Source organism: Rhinolophus hipposideros (assembly GCF_964194185.1).
Source record: "Rhinolophus hipposideros genome assembly, chromosome: 3".
Classification (NCBI taxonomy): Eukaryota; Metazoa; Chordata; class Mammalia; order Chiroptera; family Rhinolophidae; genus Rhinolophus; species Rhinolophus hipposideros.
The window spans coordinates 97,315,492-97,342,932 of record NC_138049.1 but is presented as its reverse complement, the minus strand read 5'-3'; the positions used below and the strand labels follow the sequence as shown (position 1 = coordinate 97,342,932).

Here is a 27,441-nt window from a genome sequence, read left to right as displayed (position 1 = left end):
ACTCTAGAAGCCTTGCCATTAAAACAAAAATAAACTCTGCTATTGAGTCCATAGGACACGTTAACACGTCTACAGTTTCCAATTTTATTCATGACTTTTAAAGAGACATCTGGAAATTCTTTACAGTGTGCCCCCCTCAGCCTGAGGGGTTTGATCAAAGCTGGCAAGAGCTCTGCCCACCATTTAATAAGAGCTTCAGTTTCTGGCTGTTGAGGGCATTTCTAATCTGCTTTACGTTAGCATGGATCCTCATCTCAGGCAACCACAAGTATGAGGGTCAAGCTAGACTGAGGTAAAACTCCTTTGTGAGGGCCGGGGTGTCTTCATCTTGGCTGGCTACAGCAGAAAGTAAACACACCAGCCGACGGCAAAAGGTTCCCGGAACGGGACTCTAACTACTTGTCTGGAAGAAGCAGGTCCATAAGGTTCAGTTAGGAGATCTTGGATTTGATTTGGCAGTGTCTAGTCAACTTCTACCTGGTTCTTATTTTCTTTTCCTAAGAATGTTTCAATTTAAAGGTGCAACTACTAAGGAATTCATCTACTTCCAATATGTAAATAAATTAAAGGCAAAGGGACATTTCTCTCACAACAGCCACTGACTTATGCAGTAGGCAACTCTTTTTTTTAATAAAAATCTTCATAAATACTATCTTCTCAACAGCGTCTAGTGCTGGGGCCTCTGGGTACCTGAGGGGTCTGACTGCAGGGGCACCTTCATGATGTGCAGCTCAGTGAGGACTCCGGAGGGGTAGTGGTTTCTAGTCCAACTCCGTTTTAAAAACAATTTTAGGAATTAGATACAGGGGTGCTCAGCTAAGTTAAACACTTATTTTACAAAGTCTTTAATCTGCTTAATATTCCTTATAATATTTGGTATAAAACTATTTTTAAAAATTAAATTTGGAGATCTTTTAATTTTCCACTAACTGTGCATTTTTCTTAAGCATTTCCCTCTGGAGTGTCTGAGGGATGAAGTAGATGCTCTATTCTCCATGTGTATGGTTTTTTTTTTCTAGAATAATATAGCATTCAATGAAAGATGAGGCACAATTTATATGTTCCTTTTCTTTTTACTTTCCTTGTTTTCTTTGAGTGAATTGGCTTTTCTGTTGCCACAAAAAGTCATCACCAATCATGGCGACTTAAAATGTGGGTCTAGAGAATATAGCTTCACATCAGAGCCTCTGGCAGCGTGGGCAGCTGTGACACTCTACAACAGTGTCCAGGAGAGGGGGAGCCCGGCCAAGCTTATACAAAGAAGCCTGCAGTAGACAATATAAACCAAACAGCATAAAAAATGCCATACGCTATCGCTTCCAAATAAAAGCTAAATATTACAGAAACCTCACAGTGTTGGCAAAAGCAAGTTTAATTTAAAATAGGGTCACTCGCCCTTCCTTAGCAGGGTGAGCCATGTTCTGTCCGAATTTCCTCCATGTCTCGGTGCTGGCTGGCAGGTCCTATGGGAGAGAGCATCTCAAAAGAGGTCAACAACCAATGCTCCGGACCTGCTTAGGAATGCGGCTTGTCAACAGTGCTGAAGCTGCCACCCTTATTCATTAGCCTCTCTCTTCCCAACTTCCCACCCGTCCCGAAACTCCCTTCCACATCTGCTCCCTTCAAGTGACAACTGTACTTCTACCTGAACTGAAATGCTAATATGATATACTCAGTCAAAAGATGAGCATTCATTCACAGGACAGGCTGAGGCAGGCTGCAGCAACGAGTTACGAGCTGCATTCACTTGTACTGGAGAGTCTAAGCGAAGGACTGAGAAGGGAAATACAGTGGCGCCTGATGGGGAGGAAGGTTTCTCTCCGGGCAATGTCATTTCACTTAGAAACTGGCCCAGTTTAGAGAGAAAGATCTACTTTACTAGCACTGGAGTAAAGGACAGGGCACTCTTGCTTTATTCTGGTGGACTGAATGTGGCTGGGTAAAGAAAGAGGAGGGACAATCATATTTGGGGGGACACAGGCCAGGGCCATCAGCAGGAGACTGTTTGGACAGATGGGCAGATTCCTAAGAGCTAGGAAAGCAACAGCTCCCAAACCTTGTGGTGAACAAGAATGTTCTAGCCTTCCAGGTGCAAGCAGAAAAACTGCATGCTGTACCAGGTGAGAACAGGTGACAGACATTCATATAAGCCCCGGCCCCTAGCTCTCCCTGCGCACTCTCCACTGAGTTCTGAGAAAGCCCTAGACCTGTACCGACCCAAACCAGGGGTCTGCTACAGAACTGCAGCCCCGAGGACCCTTACGCTCAGCATGCAGCAGAGAACATGTCATGTGCCGGTGTCTTGCTTCCCCATGTGAACTGCTCCTTGAGAATGAAGGCCAGTCTCAGTGTTCACGCCAGTCTCAGAAGATGTGGAATGATTAAATGAGCAGTAGCCAGGGAGGGTATGACACACGGAAAACCTTGCGTTTGGAATGGGGAAATTCGCTCCATACATCTCATTCCACTCTTCAACTGCTATTCCCCAGAAAAGGAAGTCTGCAAATTGTGAACCCTCGAACGTTACTTCCTCTGTAGGAACAAATCCTTAGACTTCACTTCCTGCCTAGCCCTCAGGCCCATCCAGCAAGGTGCAAGCCCAGGGCCGTTCCTCAAGTGTGATGGGGGGGCTGCTCCCATCAGGAGGGCGGGGCTGAGGAGGTCCTGACTAATCACACAGTGGAAAACAACACAGCTGTCTCCTGACTGGCTATGACCAATTTACCCGCTCTTTGCTCCACCCAGATCCTTCTATGTTCAGAAGCAATTGATGAAAGAATCTTCATACAAGTTACTCCTTTTGATTTTTATCAAAGGAGGGTATTCATTCCTCAATCCATTCAAAAGAAAGTGACTACAGATTTTAGGATAAGACATGAGTCACCTGGCACCTTCTGCTCTAGACCCAGTGAGGCAAACCTCGTATCTGTTCCTGCAGTAAACCTTATTTCCTATAAGAGGAAAGATGTATAGACACCAATAGTTTAAAAGCAAGCCAGTCTTTGATATGTGCCTCCCATTCAGGGGAAGGTCCGCGGTCTGCCCTCATCGTTGTTGCTGGGCTGCACCTGAGCTTGGAGTTGGGTTTCTGAGATTCTTGCATTGCCCTGAACTGTTGTTCTTTGAGTGTAAAAAAGGATGTAGGCTTGAGTTTTGCACACTTCCTCGACACTGCATACATTCAGCTTTGAGTCATTGCAGTGGACCCAAAAACCTATGAAACCAAAGGAAAGAAAGAGTAAATGACGACCCAACTTACATTTCTAATCAGCAGGCACATCCAGGAGATGAAGAAAGGGACAGAGGAATGTGAATAGCGCTAAGCCCTGAATACTGGTGTGTGTGTGTGTGGGTGGGGAGAGACAAGTAAATGAAACCAGGAGACTTCCTGGAACCACTGGCTTTCACCCCACCAAACCCCACTGCAATACTGTTTATAATGTCAACAGACTATAATTTTTGTTCTCATTTTGTTCAGGCTTTTTTCACTGCCCATGAAGGCCTCCTCTCTATAAAGACAGTTAGGAGACTGAGGGCTAAGAGAGGGGAAGAGAAAGAGAGACGGGGAACTGAACAAAAGAGAGGAGTGCTAAAGAAAAATTTAGGAGGAATAAAAAGTCATTTGTTCACAGGCTCACTCTGGCTGCCTCAAGGGTTTAAGATCAGTACACTACTGAAAACACATTCGCAGCCCACCTGCCCCAATGCAGTAGCTGGGAGGCTCAGCTCCGGGGGGCAAGGACTGAAAGCCCCTTGGGAGGGGCCCTTGTGTCCCCACACCTCCCAGGTAAGGAGTAAGTGCTCAGTAAATGTGCTCAGCGTTAGGAGCTGAAGCTAGTGAGATTCACACAGTATCTCCATGAGGTTAGATGGGTCAGACTATTTCTGCATAACCAAGAAGGAAACAGAAGATTGCAGCACAATATTAATAAATCATGATAACCTCTAACATTAACAGCATAAGGTGCTAGGCACTGTGCTAAGCATTTTACATGTGTCAGCTCCTATCAATTGTTGGAACAATCTTAGGTTTTTACTTAGGAATATATCCAAAATTTGAATCCAGCTTTCATAATCCTGCTCACTGGATTTCAATGTATGTAACATCCCCCTATCGATGAAATACGAGGAAAGCAATGAAATGTGGACAAACCACCCTTTCCGTGTCCCCACCCCACGGAGTAAAGCGCACGCACCTCCCTCTGTGTTGTAGCAATAGGCTGTGTAGTGTCCTGAGCCAAACCCTTTCCCGTGATGCATGACCACTGCGGAGAGATCATAGGCAAAGGTCTCTTTGTCAAGAGAGGAGAGCATGTCCCTGCAGCAGTAAGGTTCCATGGTTAATACCTGGTCAAAGACGACGTGGACCCCAATCTTCTCTCGATGATTACGGCCAGACCACCTAGAACATGGATGCGGACTTCTTACTAGTCAAAAACGCATAAGTGATTATACGTAGCCGGGGGTAAAACTGGGAACTCACAAAACTTAACCTTCCAGCTTCGGTTTTCACATCAATAAGACACTAGTAAATAATATCCACATATATTCCTGTGAATGTTCCATGATGTACCCTGAAACTAGAGACCCCTAAACAACCAATTCAGGCAATAATCTTTTGGAGCTTACTGCCTGCCCTTTTCACAGATTATCTTATACTTTATTCTGAACACGATGCGACATAGGCCCAGCACAGATGGCTGGTGCAGACCAGCCGATCAAACGGGGCCCTGAGAGCAGGAGCCCGTCCTCCTGGGCCCAACATCGACTTGCCTCACTGGGCATGACCCGTGTCATCTCCAAGGAAAGTACATGGTCTCTAGGGAACCAGCGTCCCCTCCCAACAGCAAAGACCTTTGCCTTCACCAAAGCCTTTGAAGCAGCTGTTCCCACAGACACCTGGGACACCCGAGGGCAAGCTCACCTGAATCTTTTAAGGTGCAGCCGCAGGACCTGAGGTAGTCTGTAGATCATTAACTGCTTTCTAGCTTCACTCAGAACAAGGGGTTTGGGATTGGATTTTCGTCGTTTGCCTATATGGTTTGGAAAGGTATAAGACACACATGGTGAGGAGTCTCATTCTCTCCGAGCTATGGCAGAGACAAAGACTTGCCACTCAATATGCATTCTCCTTATTTCTCAGTATTTGAACCTCAATTTGGGTTCAAACGCTATTTGGGGCAGCAATGTGACCCTCTGCAAGACTGCATTTTCCAGCCTCACATGTCTGCACGGTGTGGTCATGGAAATCCCGGCAGAGGTGAAAGGAATGATTGTGTGGCACTCTTGGGATGGTAGCTTAAAGACTGACACAGGTGTAAGGTGCGTCCTTTGTCCTTCCCACTGTTTCCAACTGTTGGAATTCCTCTTGGACCTTGAGGTCATCTTGAGGATGGAACCCTTAAACTAGGATAGCAAAGCTGAAAGATGGAAGGAGCCTGGGTCCATCATGACCACATAGCCACCATACAAGCCCCTGAATGTCCTTCAGACTTCTTGTACCTGGGGTGCCAAAAAAATTATACAAGCGGACACTTGGGTCAAGGTTGCTCAACCAGTAGTTCGCTGTCACAGAAGTGTCTGGACGCTGATGGTAACCACTTTGAGCACCTCTTGTCATTGCAGAAGTCAAACATGACTTGTATTCATCTTTTGTTATCGGTATATATTGAGTATTACCATTTTAATAGTTTTTTCCTTTCTTAAAATATGTATACATTTTTTTGGCACCCTCTGTATATAACAGAAAAAAAAGTTACTTCTTGTTTTAACTCATTGTAATTTGAGTTGACTAAACCTAATTCTGATACATCCAGCAGATGTATCAAATTTTTGTCACCAGCAGTTTCCAAAATTGATATGGTTTTAGGATGGACCACTCATGACGTCATGGGTTTATGAATGGAATATAATGGAAGGTCACCGCAACAACATGCACGTAAAAGCATACGGTAGGGTTCTATGCCTCTAAATATGGGCTTATCTCTTAAATTATGATGCACTATAATATACCTTAAGCTTTTTGTTTTCATCAGAAAGGCCTAATTCTATTTCCTGCTCACAGCTAGTTGTACCGGTATGCTACTGGACAAGTTACTCAAAACTCAACCTCATTTTGGTTTCCTGTAAAATGGGTAATAATACATACATTTCAGGCTTAGGAAAAAGACAGAACACAATATTACTAAAGGACAAAGTATTTTAAAATATATTTTCCCCCAGCATGATATGCTTGTGGCATATACAAATATTTAGAAAAGAACCTTTTCTGGTTTTATATTTTTATACTGTACCTACTTTGTGAACTGTGTTTCTTGGATAAAAGCACACTACTGGACATGCACGACAAGGCTCACAGTCTGGCCAAATTCATCCAGTCCAAAGCAGAATCAATGCTCAGACTTCAATTTTGTTTCTAAAACCACTGAACTGTGAGGGAAATGCATGTTTAAATCACGGCAAATAAACAATGGAAATACAGTTCTCTTAATTTCCATCAGAAGCCTTCTCGATAACCATTTACTGATGACGGTTCTGTTATTAATTAAATCCGTGATTGGATGGGAATATGAAATGAGTTAGTGGTCCACTGTGGTGCCTGCTAATTGTCTTTGAGCTGTTGATACCATGGTCTCAGTGTCTGAAGATCTTGGCATCTGATTCCCAGTCCTGTCTGCACTACCCATGAAAGGTAGCAAATCACAGGCAGATGACGTATCAGGGAGCTTTGTGTGACAATAGGATATGGAGCTGTTGCTTCTCCTAACAGATTGCAGCAGAATGAGTGTGTCATATCTTTTACTGGGGCTGGTAGTCATGATACGTAGGGGCATGAACAGAAAGAATTCAAAGCAGGGCCTGGCTTTATCTTACATTCCTATTCACCAGCAGGCTTTTGAAAATTATTGCAGCTCTGTCTGGGATCCCTGGCAATGACTGCCACTGCCAGCAGAGGGAGTGTGTGAGCTAAAATGAAGACCGTGTAGAATCTGGCTTTGTTTCCCTAAAATGAAATTCACAAAGAAAAAGAAATTACTGATTCAATTGAGATTGATCATTTCTGTCTCCATTTGATTAAGCTGGCCACACAGAGAGGTGGAAGGCTGATCGTTTTGAATCGTCACAAGCAACAGATCAATTCATCTTGTTCCTTTACTATAGCTTTCCTTCCCTGTTATTATTTGAACTAGCCTAGAGAAATCCTGAGACATTGGCACATCTGGCAACCAAAAAAACAACACTTTCCTGCAAAAATAAAAGTATTTCTTGCCTAGTCTATCATGTCTGAGAATTATGGAATGAAAGTTGACATCCTTCTGTTCCTTACAAGTAAAAATCTTTACGAATCACTGTTAAAAAAAAACAAAAAAAAACAAATACTGCTCTAATAAGATAATTTAAGTCACTGCCTTTAGATCTCAATGGAACAGACAGGTGAGTCTACAGTTAACCAGGTAAGCACTTCAAATTTTGTTTTAAAGTAGCAAAATAATATCAAGTATTACTTTTTGATTTTTGTCCTGATTCTTCAGAGAAAACAGGTTTCCCACAATTTACTATTTTAAAAAGCCATATGCAAATATATTAAGGACTACCATAAGATTTTTGTTCCCAAAACTTGTAGTCCAAACTATTATATGGCTGCAAGTTGATTTCTAGATCTCTGCACAATCCATTAATTTTAATTTCCAAATCTTTATAAAGCCAAAAAATCCAATCGTGAGCTTCCAAGTATTTGCTCTGCATTTCCTCTAGGAAATGCTGGGTTAGCAAAAGCATTAAGGGTTAGTGTGGCAAGACAGAGGGGGTCCTGAATAAGATGCCCACATCACCATCTGGAAAGGGTTCCACTTTAACATTAAAGCCCCTTTAATGTTTAATTAAGCCCCACTTTAACAATAGAGAAACACTTCTTTATGACCCCCCTCTGAAATGCCAACCTTTCAAACATATGGGGAAACAAACACAGAAAGAATTGAACTGCCACAGAACAATGTACTTTTTTATACTTGCTTTCTGGATCTTATTGTACACATCTTCAGCATCACTTCTGACAGACTTTAAATCTACAGATACAATACAAAAGCACACTGTTCTGATGCCACAGCCTCAAACAGGCTATGCCACCTGAACTTAGATTAAGAACCACCAGACTCTATCTATATTCATGAATTTCAGCAGGACCCTGGTAGCACTATGAAGCTAAGTACTCACATTCTTAGAATCCCCATTTCAGAATCCACACTTTCAAATGCTTCCCAAGATAACAGCGAAGGTCAATCTAAGGAGTCAAAGGAAGCACCACTCCTAGGTTGGTTTTTAATATAGTATAATGTCCATATTCTTGTTTTCAGTAAAATGAGAGCAAAAGAACTTCCTTAAAAAGATGCTTTAGAACCACTGAATGTTATCAGTGTTACTTTTGACTAAAAGGGGCAAAAGAAGCACCTTAAACTGATATTCCAGTTGCACCCTCCCCTTCTCCCCCCCCAGCACTCACTGTTACACTGGTCACAAGCGTAGATTCTCCCTTCCAGGGCCTCTGTCTCTGTGAACTTGGCCAGCATCTCAGTGAGCAGGCACTCAGTCTGATTCAAAGGGACAAACCCCTTTTCTATGCAGTGGTAGCGTTCAGGGAATTCCAGGGACAGATCCCAAAAGGGCTCGATGGTGTTGGATTTATAATTGCATGATATACATGTGACCTAGAATGAAAAGATTGATTGACACGTTATGTAACTTCCACATTTCCCACATACGTTTTTGCTTGCTTTATGCAAAACATATAACTTGACCAAAACTAAGTGTACAGTTTTCAAAAAGAATTTCAATTCTAGTAAAATACTAAACATAACTTTAAGAGAATTAGAACCTGTTACTTCCGTATATATTTCTAACTATGTGATGCCAGCTGGAACTGGAAAACCATACAGCACAGAGGTTATTACCTAACCCTTTGTCTCTTCTCTCTCGAAGCATGCTCTGCCATTCAATGCACACTGTGTGTGAAGTACACACTGCAACTTATCGTGGAATCAGTCTGAGATGGAGAAAAACACAGATGCCTGTGTTTTTCTCTTACTGTCACTCTTTCTTCCTCCAGATTTCGTTCTTTCCATGCAGTCCCAACTTGCCTATCTTTCTGCCCTTGATTTGTACAGTACCCCTACACTGATCCCTGGGTCTCCAGATCCTCAAAGTATCTTGTGATCAGCTCACCTTCCCTACAAACTTCCCAGGTCCATCTTTCTCCCTGTGGACTCTGAGGGGAGAGAGGAAGTGCCTGTAAACACTCCCCTTTCAAATGCTAAAAGCCTAAATAAACTTTCTCTTTCCACCCAATTCGTCATTCTTTTAAAACCCTATATACCAGGGCAGAAAACCTCATTAGCACAGTGTAGAGGTTGTTACCTGGATCTCTTAAGTTGCCCACCTTTTTAACTCTAAAAATTCTCTTCTTTCATATTCTCACAAAGCCTTATCTATGGGTCTTCGCTTATGTCCCCACATGGCTGAAAATTTAGGAACTGAAAGGTAATGGGGAACAGGAGGGAGGCTTGCTTAAGCCTTTGGCATACTCCTGCCACCTCCCTTCTTTGTGTGTGTAAAGAACGCCTAGGAAGGAAGAATACATACTCTTTCAAACTACCATGGAACCAGGGATACAGGCAAACTGTTCAATTCCTAAAACTGATCAAAGGATGGCATACCAACCATAGGTACTTAATTATAACAAGGATAACATTAGATTACCCATATCGTCATTAAAGGTTAGACAGTCACTGAAAATGAAGACAGATGGCAAGTTATACTGAAAATCTGCCCAGAAAGAGACAGCAGGCAAGTTCACCAACAAGCCCACCACACGATACAGTACAGTGAAAGGTACAATGGCCCCCCTCCCTCCATTATTCATAATCACGGCCACTGTTGGCTCCCCTTAGCCCAGCAAGCTGGGGGAGGCACTCGTGGGAAGCCCAAACTAACATACCAGCCTCCCTCCTACATGATGGGCAGAGTCGGGGTTCGGGTGGGCAAACACCTACCTGACTGAGTAGCTGCCCGTGAAATATGGTATTCACCACCTTTAAGACCTGTTTGGTGAGCTTCCTCTGGGAGAAGGGGATGAGGATACGGCGCGTGGTGCCTTCAGACTCGAGTTCCTGCTGCACTTTGTGCAACAGCTCGCACAGGAACTCCTGCGCGTCCTGCTGGTCGTAGCCGCGGAAGGCAGGGATCAGGCTCCACACCGAGTGAAGCATGGCGAAGGGAGACACCAGGGCCCACTTTCCAGACCACATGACTCGGAAGAGGGTGTGCAGTTCGTGGCAGAGGGACATGTGTTTCGAGCTGGGCTCCTTGTTCTGGATGAGTTCTAGGCTCCTGGTGATGGAAGCTCCGCCGTTCCAGCAGAGGCCCTCCCGTTCGCACGACTCGGCCCTGACGTTCCTCGGTGACAGCTCGGTGGCCGAGCTGCCGGCCGGCCTGTCCGAGAGTGGCGCCTTCCCGTTGGTGGCTCTGGGAAAGAGCTGTTCCGTTTTGGAAGGGTCGAGGTTCAGGAAGCACTCCCGGAACTTCTGGAGGTGGCTGAGCACCTGCAGGATGGAGTTCATGTAGCAGGTGTTGCCCAGGTTGCGCAGGCCGGTGACGCCCGGGGCCACGGCGGGCGCGCGGCGCGGCGGGAGGCGGCCCCCGGCGGGTGCGCGCGGGGCGGGTGCGCGCGGGGCGGCGGCGCGGGGCGCGTGCAGCAGCAGGCGCGCGCTCTTGCGCGGAGGCGCGCTGGCCAGCTCCTCCAGCAGCCGCCGCTTGACCTCGCGCCGCCGCTGCCGCGCGGCCTCCTTCTTGCGCTCTAGCGCCTCCTCCCGCCGCCGCTGCTCCAGCTTGGCCCGGCCCCGGGAGCTCTTCTCAAACCAGAGTCGCAGCGTCTTGCCCAGCAGGCGCTGGCGCCGGTACCACAGAGCCGTGAGCATCTGCGGCTGTCCCTGAGGAGCGCGCGGCGGCGGGGCCGCGTCCTCGCCCGAGGCCATGGACCGCAGCGTCCGGCCGCGCCTCCCGGGCGGCTCCTGCTTCTGGCCCCGGACGGCCAGGAGGGCGCTTCTCAGCAGCTTCAGGTCCCCCTCCGGGTTATCATTGAGCACGTAGTCCTTGCACAGGTAACAGAACACGTAGAGATCCCGGACCTCCATGGCTAGCGGATGTCCAGTCTCTTCAAAGTGTTTAAGGGCGTGGTCTTCAATGTAGCGGCCGCAGGCCACGTGCGAGCACTTGAGGCAAGCCCAGACGGACTCCGTGGTGGCGCACTCCCTGCAGCACCACTTCTGGGGGTTCAGGATGGAGTGGTCCTGGGCCAGCCGCAACCGCCCTACATGTTTGCATCTATCCATGTCTTACAGAAGTCTCCACTCTTTCAACCTGGCACAGCAGAACCCCAAAGAGAGAGAGAGAGAGAAAATCACAAGCTTTCAGCAAAATATTTTCCTAGAAAAAGTTGTGCAACTGGCATTTTCAACTCAAAACTCATTAGTTCTCAATTCAAAATTGGTTCCTTTGGAAGGAAGTGAAAAACAAAAGCAAATTTGGTGTAGACTGGGGATTGATTACACAGAAGGGCAGTTAAATTCCTTAAAAAGGAATCATAAACCATACGGGCGGCCTTAGCACCGATTTGAAACCACATTTTCTCATTCTTGAATATCAGCTAATTTTTGTGTGAGGCCGATTTGTGTTCCTTAGGAAATGTCATAACCCCTATTTCACACTATTCCCAACTGGCCACCCAGGGAAATAAACCATATTCTGAACCATTTCTGAATTGATGATGTCCTGGAAGGAAAGCTTCTAATCTCATACTGATCAAGATCCTGGTTGTATGCAGAAAGGGACAGAGGACAGGAACAGAGAGGAGACATCGTGTTTCAAATACAGTGGGAGAGACGAAGATCATCAAGTACAATCAGGCAGTCTTAGGTGGGTTTTAATGATTTTCAAAGCAGAGATAACAGGATAAGGAAAGATAAGAGAGAGAAAGTCCTCTACAAAGTATTCTTTTCCTGAGTCCAAATAACCTGGCCAAGCAAGTAGACTGAGCCTCAATCTAAGTAACACTTTACACGTCTGCTCTGGCCTATAGCAGGCCTATAGTTTGTGTCTCCCTCCGCCAAGTTCATACACTAAAATCCTAACCCCTAGGTGATGGCATTAGGAGGTGGGGGGCCACTGGAAGGTGACCAGATCATAAACGGGTTGACCCTCATGGGATGAGCTCTCGTAAATGGGATTAGCACCCTTATGAAAGAGCTCCCTCACCCCGTCTGCACCGTGAGGACACAGTGACAAGCCTTACGGCTATGGGCCAGGAAGTCCTTACCAGACATGGAATCTGGTGCCACGATCGTGGACTTCCCAGCCTCCAGAACTGTGAGAAATAAATATCTGTTGTTTAAAAGGCACCCAGTCAGTCTATGGTCTTTTTGTAACAGCAACCCTGAGGGATTAAGACGTGTCTTTTTGGAAAGAACATTTACATCTTGTAGAACGGGTGGTTAAAACTTCGAACTTCTTTACTGAATGGATAGTTTAAGTACAGAATTAGGAGTAGAGATCTAACTCTTAGGACAAGAGGTGGAATGGGTACTGGTATTACAGTATTTAACCAAACAATGGTAACACACTAACGTGGTTTTTGTTTGTTGTTTTGTCTTCCTAACATTGTTTCTTCAATATTTTTCATCAGAGAAGCCTAATGGGCAATTTTCCCAAGGAAAAGATGCTAAACAACTATTTTAAAAGAAAACCTTTTATTCTTGGGAACCTTGACAGATGTTTTTTTTCCAATACCAGTATTTAAAATTCCCTACAGGCAGTTCCCTACAGGGCATTCTCCTCTTGTAAAGAGAATGCCCTATACCTCCATTTCTTCTCCCCTTTAATTTCTGTGAGCAAATGCAGTTCCACGATTATGGTGTCAAGCAGAGACATTCCAAAGGCAGTGCACTCTGAGTGATCCCTTTAGTTCTCCAGATGTCCCCCTGGCTTGGTCCTATTGCCAAAACCCACAAATATACCACAGGACCACATGAGAGATCCTTCCCATTTTTTATTGTCCATCCCAGATGGCAGAGTTCACGTCTCCATATAAGAAACCCTCAAATCATACAAAGGAAAGCAACCAAGATAATTTTCAATCAAGTCAGATCGTGCTTTTCCTTTGAGTACTGTCAGGATGTAGTTATTATTTTTCTAATTATTAACTTGTTGCTATGTGCCCTTTAACTAATTTCTCTAAATGTATTTATCCATTTCCTAACCAGACATAATATACTTCAGAGAGATCATGTGATATATTTCTTTTTATACTCCTTTGTAATTTCAAGGCTTTTGGGTACTCAACGGTTTAGTGGTCAGAGAGGTGTTCTGTCAGAATTACCTTCCCACACGGTCAGGAATGGTACTGAAATAACCACTTCTGTTTATTTTTTGTAGGGCAGAGCCAAATTAAAACACACATATGTTAAAAAGATGAAATGGCAAAAAAATACATTTTCTTTTTTCTCATTACCAATCAAGTTGGGTACACAGATGCTTATAACCAATTACTGGGGACACAAAAGAAAGTCAGTAATGAAAGGGGCAGGGGGTGGGGGAATCAAGAGGGGCAATTCCAAGTTTCTCGCTAATTTCATATTTTTCTAAATGTAGTTAGTTCCTGAATCACCTACCAGCATCAGAATTCCCTTGGAAACCTGTTATACATACAGATTTCTGGTCACGACTCCAAACCTGATGAATCAGAGTCTGGGGAGGGGTCTAAAAATCTCCATTTAAATATGCTCTACAGATGATTCATTTGTACATTAAAACCTGAGAACCACTGCACTAAATCCAGTCAATTATAAAGGGTTGAAGAACTCCTCATAGAAATCAAAGAAATAATTTTATTTCTCAAAATGTTCCACTTACACCAACACTGTCCAATACTGTGCTAATTCATTACCCACTTGTGCCTTCTGAGCACTTGAAATGTGGCTGGTGAGACTGAGGGACTGAACTTTTAATTTTATTTAGTTTTAATTAATTTAAATTTAAATGGCCACATATGACTGCAGTATTAGATAGCACAGACTTAACTATACCAGCACATACTATCTTTAGTTCACTCGGCTTTTTGTTTTCTTTCTTTTGAAAGATTCACTGAATTATATCTGAATAGCCTCTTAGAACTCCAAACCTGGCAAATCCCCGTTTTCGCCAATAGGAGGCTTGATGTGTCTTCAGGAATTTTACTGCCACTGAGATCTTACCACATGAAACACAGTACAGCTTCAAAACCTACAGAGAATATTTCTGTGAATGGGAACACAGCAACACAACATCCAGAAAACTGATGCCTTATGAAGTCAACTCCGGTGCTAAGAAAAATATGCTGGAACAACCAAAAGCCAAAACAGAAAAACACTAAAAAAACCATTCCACACACTCTCCATGGAGAGCTGTCAAATGAAAAGGGCACTCTGGAAATTCTTTCTTCTGATTTCATTTTCTGATCTATAAATCTGCTGATCACGCACATCTTTTCCTGCACAGCCCTTTGCCCATTACAAATGTGTCATGGCAACTCACTAACCTTCCATATGGCAGAGTAAATCCATTCAAGAAAACACAGGGGTACTTTGCACCTCACCACACTGATTTAAGCTGGGCAGACCAGCTTCTCTAGAGGAAAAATGTACCTGATCGTGAAACGGAAATCACCCAGAAGTGACACTAAAAAAAAAAAAAGCCACTTTAATCAATACACAAAATAGAGAATAAAGAGAACACAATCTAAGGTATATTCAGTTCAAGAAAGATAACGTGTTTAATTCACCTTTCATATATATTCTGACCACTTTAAGAACAAAGCCTAACACCCCTAAATCACATAAAGAGGAATTCTGTTTTATGTTTTTCTGACATATACCCCTTCTCCTTCATATCTCCCAAAGGTCATACAAACACTTCCACTTAAAACATACATCATCTAGTGTGACAGGCACCCAATATCCAAAAGAGATAAGCCTGCAGTGTAACTGGGAAAGAACACAGCCCGCCCTAACAGTTCTCCATCATTAAGCAGATCGGCAACTTTACATTAATGTCCGGCACACCTTGGATCTGTCTGCAAACAGGGAAAGTAAACCTGACAAAATATTAGCGTTAGCTTCTTTAGTTACCATAGTTTTATTTTAAAAATCTGAATCAAATGGGGCTCAAAACTATAATCAATATTTAAAAGCACCCTACTATAATTAATATCACTAATAGTAAATTAAAAGGTAATGAAATATTTTCAGTCTTGCCTTTTGTTCTGATGAGAAACTTGTAGATTTATCACATTATTAAAAAAAAAACGAGACGATTGAACACTACAATTATCTTTCAAAAATCTATAGCTTGAAAATATGATTTGTCTTTTAATTGGACTATTCCAATTATTCACAAACAGCAAATTTCTTAGCTAACCCTAAATGCATTTCTGCATCACCAGAAATAAAATTTCTGGGGGAAAAAATTGACAAGAGGAAAACAGGAAAAAAAATTCAAAGAATTTATCTACTTGGGGAGATTTCCATTTCTCCTCTCATTGTATTGATTTCTTCTCAGCTCTTAACTAAGGACAGTGGAATAATCCTGCCTGGTGTTGGTGGGACCAAGTGGCATAAATTCCAGCTTCAGAGAGAGTAGACACTATGGTAACATGCCGACAGCCTTCATTTACATAAAAGAATACTAATTACGTGGTATCATCAACATCTGTGATTCTGCTCATTGCCATATGCGACAGTGCAGGGAATTTTAACCCTTCAACTTACTAAATGTACCCTAAATTACATGTACCACAGAGCCTGCAGAACTGCTTGAAGAGACACAGTGAATACATTTTTTTCCAAATAACAAGTGTTAAAAATAAACTTTAGTTTTGGCTAACATTTTGTTTCCAAGAGATATGGAAAAATGTAATTTAATATCAATATACAATTAAGAAAATATTTTAAAAAACAAAGTAGAGATCATATTAAGAAGCAGATGACCCAAAAAGGGAAGACTGCAACATTCTAGAATATTCTGTAGGGCTTTAAGAGGCTGTATTATATGTATAATGAAACTAGTTTTTTGAATTTTTACATTATGGCTAAAATAAAAACAAAAATACAAACATAATAATAAAAAAAACAAAAAGTAGAGGCAGAGACTGAGAGGGTGAGGTTAGGGAATGAAGCAGTTTAGAAATCCTTTACAAAGGGCAAAGGGCTGGTGTGGGGGTAGCTAACTGGGGTGGGGGTAGCACTTGCCCCCTTCATTACCATTCTCCCTGAATGTGGGGGTGGGTGGGTAAGGGATAACCTGTAAGTCAGACAGCAGTTCACAGACCCGTAGAGGGGCTGAGTTCTCTCAAAGGGACCAGAGGCTTTGACCTGAGAGCTGGAACAGCCATTTATGCAGTGGCTCTTGGCCACAGGTGATGGTACGATGACGTTCTGGAGTTTTGAGAGGTGTGCTGTCACTCACTTGTCATCAGTCATCATGTGCTGACGTTCAAGATTGAGTTTGTGTAACCGCGGGTTACGGCAGATTTAAGGGTATGCCTGTCTCTCTCGCTTGCATTAGGATCTGCTCTCTTCAATGAAAAAGGAGCAGAGATCATGTAGGGCGCAGGTTTGCCGAGGGGAGGGGGCTGTGCCTGCCACAGAGCAGGGAAATGACAACCACCAGCTTTGCTCTGTAGCACACACCAACTTCTCTAACCATGTACCTAAGGACCAGCGTTGGGTCTAAGCCCTCGGTACCTTTAGTCTCTGCTCTTTTGTTTGCCTCCGTCCTCTCAGGTACAGAGAGGCCCATGCCTCTCCTGTGCACAGGAGAGAGACACACACCCCGTCTGCCCTGTCTCCACACCATCCTTGACACTGTTTCTAGCTTTTTCTCCTTCTGCCTCCTTTGTTCCTGAGAAGAGTCATGTGCAGCTTCAACTTCCTCTTAATTCGCTCCTTAACACCTTCACTTCGGGGAACTTGGCTTCTTAGAGGGCATTAGCACTTTCCTCACAGCCAAGTTCATCCACCTTCAGTCCCCACCCACACCCAGTCTGCACTCGACACTGAACACACAATCCACTCCTGCGTTGTACACTGCTGTTCTTTTCTGGCTTTCTTCCTACGCGTGTAATCACACCTTCACTGTTCATGTGTCTCTTCCTTGAAATGTAGGCTTTCCTTAAGGTTCTGTCCTTGGCTCTCAGTGATCTCACCTACTCCTAAAACGTCAAGTATCATTTCTGTTAGATAACGTATTTTAAATCTCACAGATAGCTTATATAACCATAAAATTTACTCATTTAAAGCAAAAAAACTCCACAATTTTTTTATATTCACCGAGTCCTACAAATACTTCTGAATGTAAAATCTTTCCATTTCCCTGCAGAGACTCAGTCTCAGGTTGAATTTTCACGTTCTGATACCTGCATTATGGTATACTCCTGTCAGTGACATTAGCAAGAGGAAGCTACTGAACATGTTTTGCCCTTTTTTGTCTGTTTGGCAGCAGTGACGATCACACGCCAAGCGATACACACTGTCTCACCGAGGTCTCCTGGTGATCCAGACACATATCGCTGACTGATCGGGGTTCAGGAGATACCATCTGTGGACAAAGCTGCGCTAGCTGGCCTTCAAGGGATCAGACTTTTTGATCCATTAACCTAATACTCTCGCCAAAGAGGTCTGTGCCGAAAACTTAACCCCTTTTCCAGGAGAGTAGACTGGGGGCAAAGAAGACTGCTCACATTACAGTCAGAGAAATTCTGAGTATATTGGAAGTGTGCGTGCGCGCATGCCCACCCATGTACACACGTACACACACACACACACACACACACACACACACACAGTGTTACCTGTGCCTGTGCAGAGAAGCGGCAGCCAGGAATGGAGGGCAGCCAGCTTGGCTGTGTAAGGATTAAAGAGGTCTGCCAGAGCTTAGGAGTTCATGCGGCTTCCAGATCAAAGGGGCCCGCTTGCTGAAACCTGGTGCTTCCCTAGCATGATTTCCGTGCACAGCGAGAGCTACAGCAAGATTGCAACTCAGGGCTCCGTCTTCTACTCTACTGCGACGTGGATGAATTCTATCGCCACCACTGAGAGAATCAAGGCTCACCCTTCAAAAAACGGACCAGAGGAATCCTGGTTTGTCCCTGTGGCATGCCTCCAAAGCAGTGTGTTCTCTCCGGCAGCTAGGTAGGCCTCGAGAATGTATATATACGTCTACATGTACACGTGTGTCACAGTATGTGTGCGTACATATGTGTACATGTCAAAACTTCAATTGTGCCCTTCACATATGTGCAGTTTAGCGTATGTAAATTATACCTCAGTACAGCTGTTAAAAATTATACACATGCACGCACACACGTGTGAATAATTTACCCCTAATGAAATAATGAATTTAGGCAACAGTTCCTTAAGCTACTAGGTGAAAGTTGACAGGAAATTTTACAATGGATGGATAAGGCCGACACCGGACTCCACTGACCAATTTTACAGTGAAAGTAGGACAACCAGACATTACACGCTTCCCTCATGTGATGCAGTAAAAGGATCACAGCAGCATCGCCTAAAGGCACTCTTGCTAAAAGAACTGAACCGAAGCCCAACACGGCCAGCGCCCCTAAAAGCCTCCTCATGCCCCTTTGTCATCCTCCCCTCCAGCCTCCCTCCCCACTACCCCCAGCCCACGAAGGGAGAAATTGAAACATAGACCAAGCATTAGACAACATGAATTATTAGTTTGATGTGACAATGCTACCGTGGTTGTATATTTTTAGTCTTTATATGTTAGAGATATCTCTGAAGTGCTTACTGGTGAAATAATATGATGTATGGAATTTGCTTTAAAATACTCTAGAGGGAAAAAGTGGCAGGAAGATAGATAGAAACAAGACTGTCATAACATTCATAATAGCTGAAGCTAGTGGATGGGCACGTGGAGTTCATTATACTATTCTCTTTATGTTTGTGTATGCTTAAAAAGCTCCATAAATTTTAAAGACGAAAAAAGCACACAACATACTCTCTGATAGCAAAAGAAAACCTTGGGATACAAACCATTCACCAATGAGACAAGTTATGAGACACCTTTCATCTCGTATCATTTACCATGACGTCTACTTTTACTTTGAAATGCACCCCCTCCCACTGCCCACACACATCAAATTCTCTGCCGTGGTGCTCAGAGGATTTGAGCAAAATCCCTTCCGTCTGGGCCTCCAGTATACCCTATAGACTCAGGTGGGAACGTCTTTGTAACCCCCCAACATTTCTTACAACAACTTCAGCAGATATTTGCCCACAAAAATCTCCTGGGTGTCTTTATCTTTTGGGGACTCAAAGCCACTTTAGTTGATCTGTTGAAATGTTCTTGCTTAGTCTAATGTTTTCTCTTTCTGAAACTTCCTCCTTGATTGGGAAAGAAAAATTCTCTAATTTTTTAACCATTCTGCTTCTTCCTCACAAACTCTGATCATCCAGGTGGTAAGGAGCTCATCCTACACCCATCTAAGTCTCACTCTAGTCACAGCAGACAGCAGCACAAAAATTATATTTAAAAAAAAATCCAAATATTTTTGTTTCTCTGATCCCAGTCAGATAAAGGGTACTCCCAGTCCATGTGACGTTTGGTGAAGAAACTTTGGCCACAGGTCAAACACAATATTCACAAACATCAACCAACAGGCTGTTTTCCACTTGCCACTCTGGAATACCTTTATCAGAGAAATAATACTATGAATAGCACCTGGTCCAGTTTCAAAGCCTACTGAGCCCATCTTGTAGCTACAGTATCATACAGAAAGCTAGTCCCACCACTATGGAAGCTACTACCAAATGTATTATTCTAAGAAAATGAATTCAAAGTTTCAACTTGAAATGCCAAGAAATGCTTTCCCAGCTGCAGCCTAGGCACTGAAATTGGGAATCTCCCTCCTCCCACTTTCCCCACATGGCTGTGGAGGGCTTTCCACACGTGGCCAGCCATTTGTATGGAAGACACATATATATGTTAGGAACTGCCTGCAGTGGGAAAAAAAGAAACAATTTCTGTGAATAGAAAATAACATCTGACTAGAATTCACAACTAGATCGTCAGAATTAGATGCAGCATCGGCTATTTCAGCAGTTGTTCTAAGGACTGGGAACCCCATATTTCTGATGGCCTATTTCTTAAAAATGATAGCAGTATATTTAGTCCAATGCCCTCTCCAATAAAACGCTAAAGCACATCTGTCATGATGGAGGGCCATCATATTTTGCATGAATGGAAACACAACTTTTGGGCACTTTATTTCAAAAGCTAAGAAGGCATATGTCAAAAAAGAAGGGGCCAACTACAAAAGGGGTATTTGTTACACATGTACAAAAGGAGAAAATTGGAAGCTACAAGGAGAACACTCAGGCACTTTAATGGAATGGGTTAAATAAATTGGCCATATAATGGAAACCACCAGTAGTTTTTTGTTTTGTTTTGTTTTTTAAAGAGGCAGGCCTATGTGTACACCAATTAAAAATGCAGTGTGTGAAAAAAGCAAAGGGGCAGAATGGTGTATATAATATGCCATCATGACTAAAAAAGAACTACACACACACAACCAATCAGCCTCTCTCTCTCTCTCTCTCTCTCTCTCTCTCTCTCTCTCTCTCTCTCTCTCTCTCTCTCTCTCTCTCTCTCTCTCTCTCTCTCTCTCTCCCCCCTCTCATGCAATTAAGAGGATAAACAAGAAACTGGTAACACATGTCCTGTGGTAGCAAAATGGGGATGGAGATCGAGACTCAAGTATCATCAAAAGTCATCAACCTTTGCACCTTTTGCGGGGGGGAGAATCGTGTTATCTATTTTTAAAAAGGATATAGCACTGAGGAGACTGTTTCAACAATCTTAAAAAATTCAGGTATCAGCAAGATGATTGAAGGAAGCACAGAGCATATATAGTTTATTATGTTTTCATTAGACAATAAGATTTAGAGACGGGCAGTCTGATGATATTTATGGTGTATGGGGAGCCTAAGGAGTTATGCATACTCTAGAAACACTAATTGTTGCAAAAGGAACCCTCTCACCCCTTTTCCATAAGCGAAGTGCAGACCTCTTCAGCTTATTGCAGAGTGGCAACATAGCAGAGCCTTCATCCGTTAAGTGTCAATCATTTAAAATTTCATATTAGCCAAGGTACCAAGGTAATTTCTATTCTACTTCCCCAGGGGCCACTACCAGATATTGTCCACAGAAGCGAATTCCTTTTCCAACTCTCAAGAAATCTTTCTTTCCTTCATGAAACAACTCCTAACATGACTCCAGTTTAATGGTCAGCAAAATCTCTCAATACCCAACCAACTTCTCTGAAGGAGAGTGGCTGTTAGGGGACGGACACGGAGGACCCCTCCTCCCTACCACTCCGAGTATAAAAAGTACACCACAAGCCTCAGTTTCTCAGTCTGTACAATTGGGAGCAATCATGCCTACTCCAAAGAGTAGTTCTGTGGGAGGCTCAAATGATATGGCTGTGTAACTGCACTCTGAAAGTAATTGACTCGAACCAAAATACTGGCTGACTTGGCCACCCTGTCACCCATCCCTGAAAACAGTTATTTTTGCCTCCATAGGGTTGAAAGTAGGGCTGGCTAAGTGAGCAGCATACAGTAACTGACTATTTGGTCCTGATTTTATCTACATGGTGTCATCTAAGAAGGCATTCATAATACAATAATCTTAAACAAGAAATTAGAGGACACTTTTATATTAAAAATGAGAAAATCAAATTAAAGGGTTTTTCTAATATCTTTTTCGCTTTGGTCTTTAATAATTGTGGTTTATAACAACACAGTGCAAGGATAGTAAAAGTCCAATTAAGATGTTAAAAACAAACCATAAAATGCAGTTGAATTAAAGAAGCAGATTCCGTCTCAGCTCAGTCTGCAGTGGGGGTATGCCCAGTGAATACTTACAGGTCCAACAGAATGTGCTGCGTGGCAAAAATATAAAAGGGGCCTTCTTTCAAATAAGGCATAGAAGGCGTTTCAAAGACGTGAACTGTACATGAACCTTCATCTCTCGTATAAGAATAAAGCAGAAGTACTTCTGGGAACCCAACTAGAGTGAGCAGGCACAAGAGTAAAAGAGGGCCAGGGCACACCCAGGCAACGAACTTCATATAGTGCAAATCCCATAAATCCCAGCCACCTCTGCTCTTATTTTAACAATATCACCCCTCCTGGCCTGACAGTGAGTCCCTACCATTTGGATTAAGGCACTGACATCCCCATTACAAGCAAATATAGAATCTTATAAGGGAAATATACAAAGCCAATCAACCGCTAGTAACCAAGTGCAGATTCGTTGACCAGAGCAGGGAATGGAAAGCAGAGGGATAGGACACTGCATGGGTAAATGCAGTGAGGAAGAAACTAAAGGGGGAAAGAGAAGTATGAATCACTGACTGAGACCCCACAGAAGGGAGACTTGAGCCTTCAGGGGTAATGGACACCAGGATGGAGGTCCCTAAAAAATATGAGAACAAAAAATGAGCCATCCTAACTGCATCATTATTCCAGCATCCCTGCTGTGTTGTCTGTGGTAACTGTGCCGAACTTGTATATACCCACCAAATTATAACATCAGTGAGGTAAAATGAAACAAGGTATATAGGAGGTCTGACAATTAGCAAACTTGTAGCAACGATGTTGCTAACCTTTTTTGATACCAGAGGGATTATTCATTATGAATTTGTACCAACTGGATAGTTAACCAAGTTTACTATTTGGAAGTGCTGAAAAGGCTGTGTGAAAAAGTTAGACAACCTGAACTTTTCGCCAACAATTCATGGCTCTTGCATCACAACAATGCACCAGCTCACACGGCACTGTCTGTGAGGGAGTTTTTAGCCAATAAACAAATAACTGTATTGGAACACCCTCCCTACTCACCTGATCTGGACCCCAGTGACTCCTTTCTTTACCTGAAGATAAAGGAAATATTGAAAGGAAAACATTTTGATGACATTCAGGACATCAAGGGTAATACGATGACAGCTGTGACGGCCATTCCAGAAAAAGAGTTCCAAAATTGCTTTGAAGGATGGACTAGGCACTGTCATCAGTGCATAGCTTCCCAAGGGGAGTACTTCAAAGGTGACAGTAGTGATATTCAGCAGTGAGGCATGTAACACCTTTTCTAGGATGAGTTCACGAATGTAATTGTCAGACCGTGTATGTAGTTCACTTATACATGGAAATAATTAGAAAAGTATTATAAAGTTAAACCTTTCATTTATGAACATGTATTGTCTGAACCTGACATCTCAATAAATTTCAGTTTGTTATTTTTAAGTTAATGTCACTAACAGCCTATTTCCAAGGACAAATCAAGTCCTCATTACACCATATCATCACTGTACCTACCAGTTATACAAGAACTTACCAGAACTGATGAGAACTAAACTTCTTTCAAGGAACTATCAATAAAAAACATCATATCTAATATTAGCAGAAGTAAAATAATAGACGTTATATATTCCAAGAGATCAATGAACAGACCACTAAAGAACTGTTTAATGCATTACTAATTCTAAGAGGCCAGCTTACAAAGGAAATATCTCACAGAATTTTTTCCAGATACAACCTAGACCTTAATGGAAAGGTGTTGATGTCACTGAGCAGGTTCAAGAAATAAGGAGTCATCCCTTGTTGTTCATACATAGCAATGATATGAAATGTCTCCAGGGGCAGCTGGTTAGCTCAGTTGGTTAGAGCGTGGTGCTAGTAACACCAAGGTTGCTGGTTCGATCCCTGCATGGGCCACTGTGAGGTGCGCCCTCCTTAAAAAAAAAAAAAAGAAAGAAAAGTCTCCAAAATAGCAGATGTCTTTATCTTCTGAGATTGAAGTTTGAAAAAAAAATATATATATATATATAGTGGACACAGTAATCCACCTGTGAAAAATACCAAAAATTTGAGGTCTGAGGGATTGCAGAGTTCCGGGGAACCCCAAACCCAATCAGTGTGACCCTGTGTAACCTCAGAGAGCCGGGAAGACCATGACTGTTGAGGAGCGTCAGCCTATGCTTGACTACAGAGGGGAGGCCAGTGCTTTTCCCCCAATTCGTAAACACGGTTACTTTATATAAGGGTCTGTCTGATACCATCACTCACTAAAACTATTCAGCAGACTCCCTTTGCACTGATTCCTTGCACAGAAAATCAAAACTGATTTTCCATGTCACTTGCCTCCAGGGGGGGAATGCAATAACCACCAAACTCAAGTACAAATATGCTCAATAGTTCTACTTCTGTCAATGAAGCTTCACTCTGATTATTTTGACCACGTAAGTCAGTCCCTAAGAAACTGGTCATCAGGTTTTGTTTTCACAAAACTGAGGTCCTGAACCTTTAGAGTTAAGGTGCAGGCCTTAGTTAGGACTTCACCAAGCCCACCTGGGAGGGCTTGGAGTAAGAAGTTAGCTGGCCGGCAATGCCAGGGCTAGCTCTCTATTTAGGGTCTCTCCAAGGAGAATACATTTGGATAAAATTTGATTGGGGCTAGATTTTTCAGAATTTTTATAATTAACGTGCATTATAAATAATTACATCAACTGTCACTTACTGAACACTTAACTACATCCAGGCAATGTTCTAAAACTTAATATATATCATTTATTCATCATGACAACTTGATGAAGTGGTGCTTTTTAATCCCATTTTAAAAAAGAATAAAGAGGCTCAGAGAGATAAAGAAACCTCTGCAAGGTCACATTGCTAGTGCATGCCCGAGCTGTGAGACCTTATTGTTTTAATTTTCATTTTCTTGATTACTAGACTAAGGCTGAACGTTTTTTTCATTGGCCATTTTTTTCATTGGCCGTTTTGTTTTCACTCTTGTGAACTGACAAAATATACACTCACCAATATACCTACCACTCAAGTAGGAACTTACCAGAACCAGTAAGAACTAAAGTGTTTTGAAGGTGCTATTAGTAGAAACATATCCAATACTGGCAAAAACAAAATAATAGGCATTACATATTCCAAGAGATCAACTAACCTTTGCCCATTTTTTGACTGGGTTGTCTTTTCCTTATTAAATGATTAGCATTTTTTACATATTCTGGATTCAAGGCCTCTGCTGGTTAGATGTGTTGTAAATATCCTTTCTCAGTCTGTGGCTTGTCTTTGGTTTAAGGTACCTTTTGTTGTGGATAAGATTTACAGTTAACCCCAATAAACTTTAATTTAAAGAAAAAAAAGATTTACAGTTAATACAGTCAAACGATGTAATTTATTTATTTTATGAAATCCTTTCTTACCTCCAAGTAATAAAGATATTCTCTTATAGTTTCTTCTAAAAGTTTTAAAGTTTTACATTTAGGTTGTGAATACATCTGGATTTTCTTCCTATTCTGTTCAGCTGGCCTACTGGACTAACTAGGCTGTTCCCATAACCACACTGTTCTGATCACAATGAAGACATTCTACAATTCTGGCTGGACCACACTTCAAAGCAGTCTTAGCCATTTCTTGCCTCTTTACTCTGTGAAATTGAGGATGAGCTTGTAAAATTTCCACACACACACACACACACACAAAATCCTTCTTAAATTTTCATTGGCAATGCACTGAATTTAAAAACTCATTTGGAGAAAATTAACCTTTTAATGATAGTGCGTCTTCGCATTCTTGAACATGGTTTCTGTCTGTTTATTCAAGCTTTCTAAGATGTTTCCTCCACAAGACTTACATATTTCTTCTTTAGTTATTTCCTGGGTACCTTATAGGGTTTTATGGCTATTGTGATTAAAAATATATACATTTACTAAGCGGTTATTACTAGCATATAGGAACATGACTGATTATTGTATTAAGTTGACTCACATCAAGCACCTGACATTTGACTGTTTTGACCTACAAAAATGATTCATACAGTTCAACCACAGGTTACTGATCTATGTTAACTGCACTAATACTTTGTGGATTCTCTTGAATTGGGTCCACAGTTTTACCATTAACTATGATGTCTATTCGTAGGGTTTGTTGTTGTTGCTGGTAACTTTGAGTTAAAGAAGTTCCCTTTTATTCCTAACTTGGTACAAGAAGAAAATTTTCATTTTTGTCTGAACCTATTAAGAAAATCATATGACCATCCCCCCTTAAAAATTAATAAAGCTGGGTTTTATCAATAACGGATTTTCTGATGTTGAAACATCTTTGTATATAGTGAAAAACTATTTGGTCATGCTGTTTTATTTTATTTTTTAATACAATGATACATTCAACTGGCTAGTATTTTATTTGGAATTTTCACACCCATATTCAGAAGTGAGATTGGTCTTTCATTTTCTTCCACTATTCTCTTTTTGTAACAAGATTATGACAAATGAGAGGGGTAGCTTTCCCTCTTTAGCTCTTCTCTTAAACAGTGTAATTCTTCCATGGTTTGTCTGGTAAAATTTACCTATTAATCTGTTTCTTCTGGGCATCCTTTAGGGTTGTTTTAGTGGTGGGTGCAGCTAAGTTCAGAGCAAGACCCACATGTCCTCTCCGTGAGCGCAGGTCTCCAAGCTCTGGGAAAATCTGTCTTCGTAATCCAGTGTCTACGTGAACTGATGCAGAAATTCCATATTGGTTTTGAAAGTATTAAAGTAAGTACTAAGTTAATTGTAGGCAGACAAGCAATAGTGTGGTAAGCAGAATAGATTTGCAAGCAATTCAAATTTATGAAAGCAGTTATGAAGCAACAGTGCTGGCTGGCCAAACGACGGTTATACACCGGTGCTGCTTCTACAGGCTGATAGATAAGCACCTCCAAACCAGGTAACCTGCATTATGGCTATAAAAAGTGGAGCTATCATTTTTGAAGCAAACTTAACATTTCCCTTCATCACGAGCTCTCCTGAGCTTCAAAAGCCATATTTAACATTAACCATTACTCCAATTAAAAACAACAGACTCCCATAACTGCCACCTTTAACAGCTTGCCGCTACCTGTGTGATAAAGTCCAAGTTCCTCAGCCAGACCTCCAAAAGTATTCCACACAAACGAGCTCCCAATATTACCTCACACCCTTTCTTTGCATGCAAACAACCAGCCAGACTAGTCTATTCACCATTTCCTCAAAAGTTCTGAGAACACTTCACTTCCTTGCAATGCTATGCTGCCCCCTCTATACAGATGCTTCAAAGTCCAGTGAGGTCCTAGCATTTCCATCATCTCTCCCTAGGGACTGCCTCAATGCCCATAGCACTCAGTTGTTTTATCTGGTGTCTTAACTGCATTCCAACCTCCTTAAAGCAAAGGCTGCACCACTTTTTACCACTCCTTACCCAGGGCTCTTGATACAGAGAAAAACTAAGAACTTGGTACCAA

General features: G+C 42.4%; 1 protein-coding gene across 1 annotated transcript in view; it reads right to left on the bottom strand.

Moving 5' to 3' along the window:
- Window positions 1-516: 516 nt before the first annotated feature.
- The window catches only part of USP49 (ubiquitin specific peptidase 49), a 46,560-nt gene continuing 19,635 nt past the window's right edge, over window positions 517-27,441 (bottom strand). Inside the window, exons 2-6 of the mRNA XM_081044866.1 lie at window positions 10,047-11,412; window positions 8,501-8,705; window positions 4,925-5,033; window positions 4,197-4,402; window positions 517-3,214 (exon numbers count right to left, since the gene is read on the bottom strand). Of these exons, the coding sequence (XP_080900992.1) occupies window positions 3,021-3,214; window positions 4,197-4,402; window positions 4,925-5,033; window positions 8,501-8,705; window positions 10,047-11,384 (2,052 nt within the window). The 5' untranslated portion in view covers window positions 11,385-11,412 and the 3' untranslated portion in view covers window positions 517-3,020. The remainder of the gene's footprint in view (window positions 3,215-4,196; window positions 4,403-4,924; window positions 5,034-8,500; window positions 8,706-10,046; window positions 11,413-27,441) is intronic.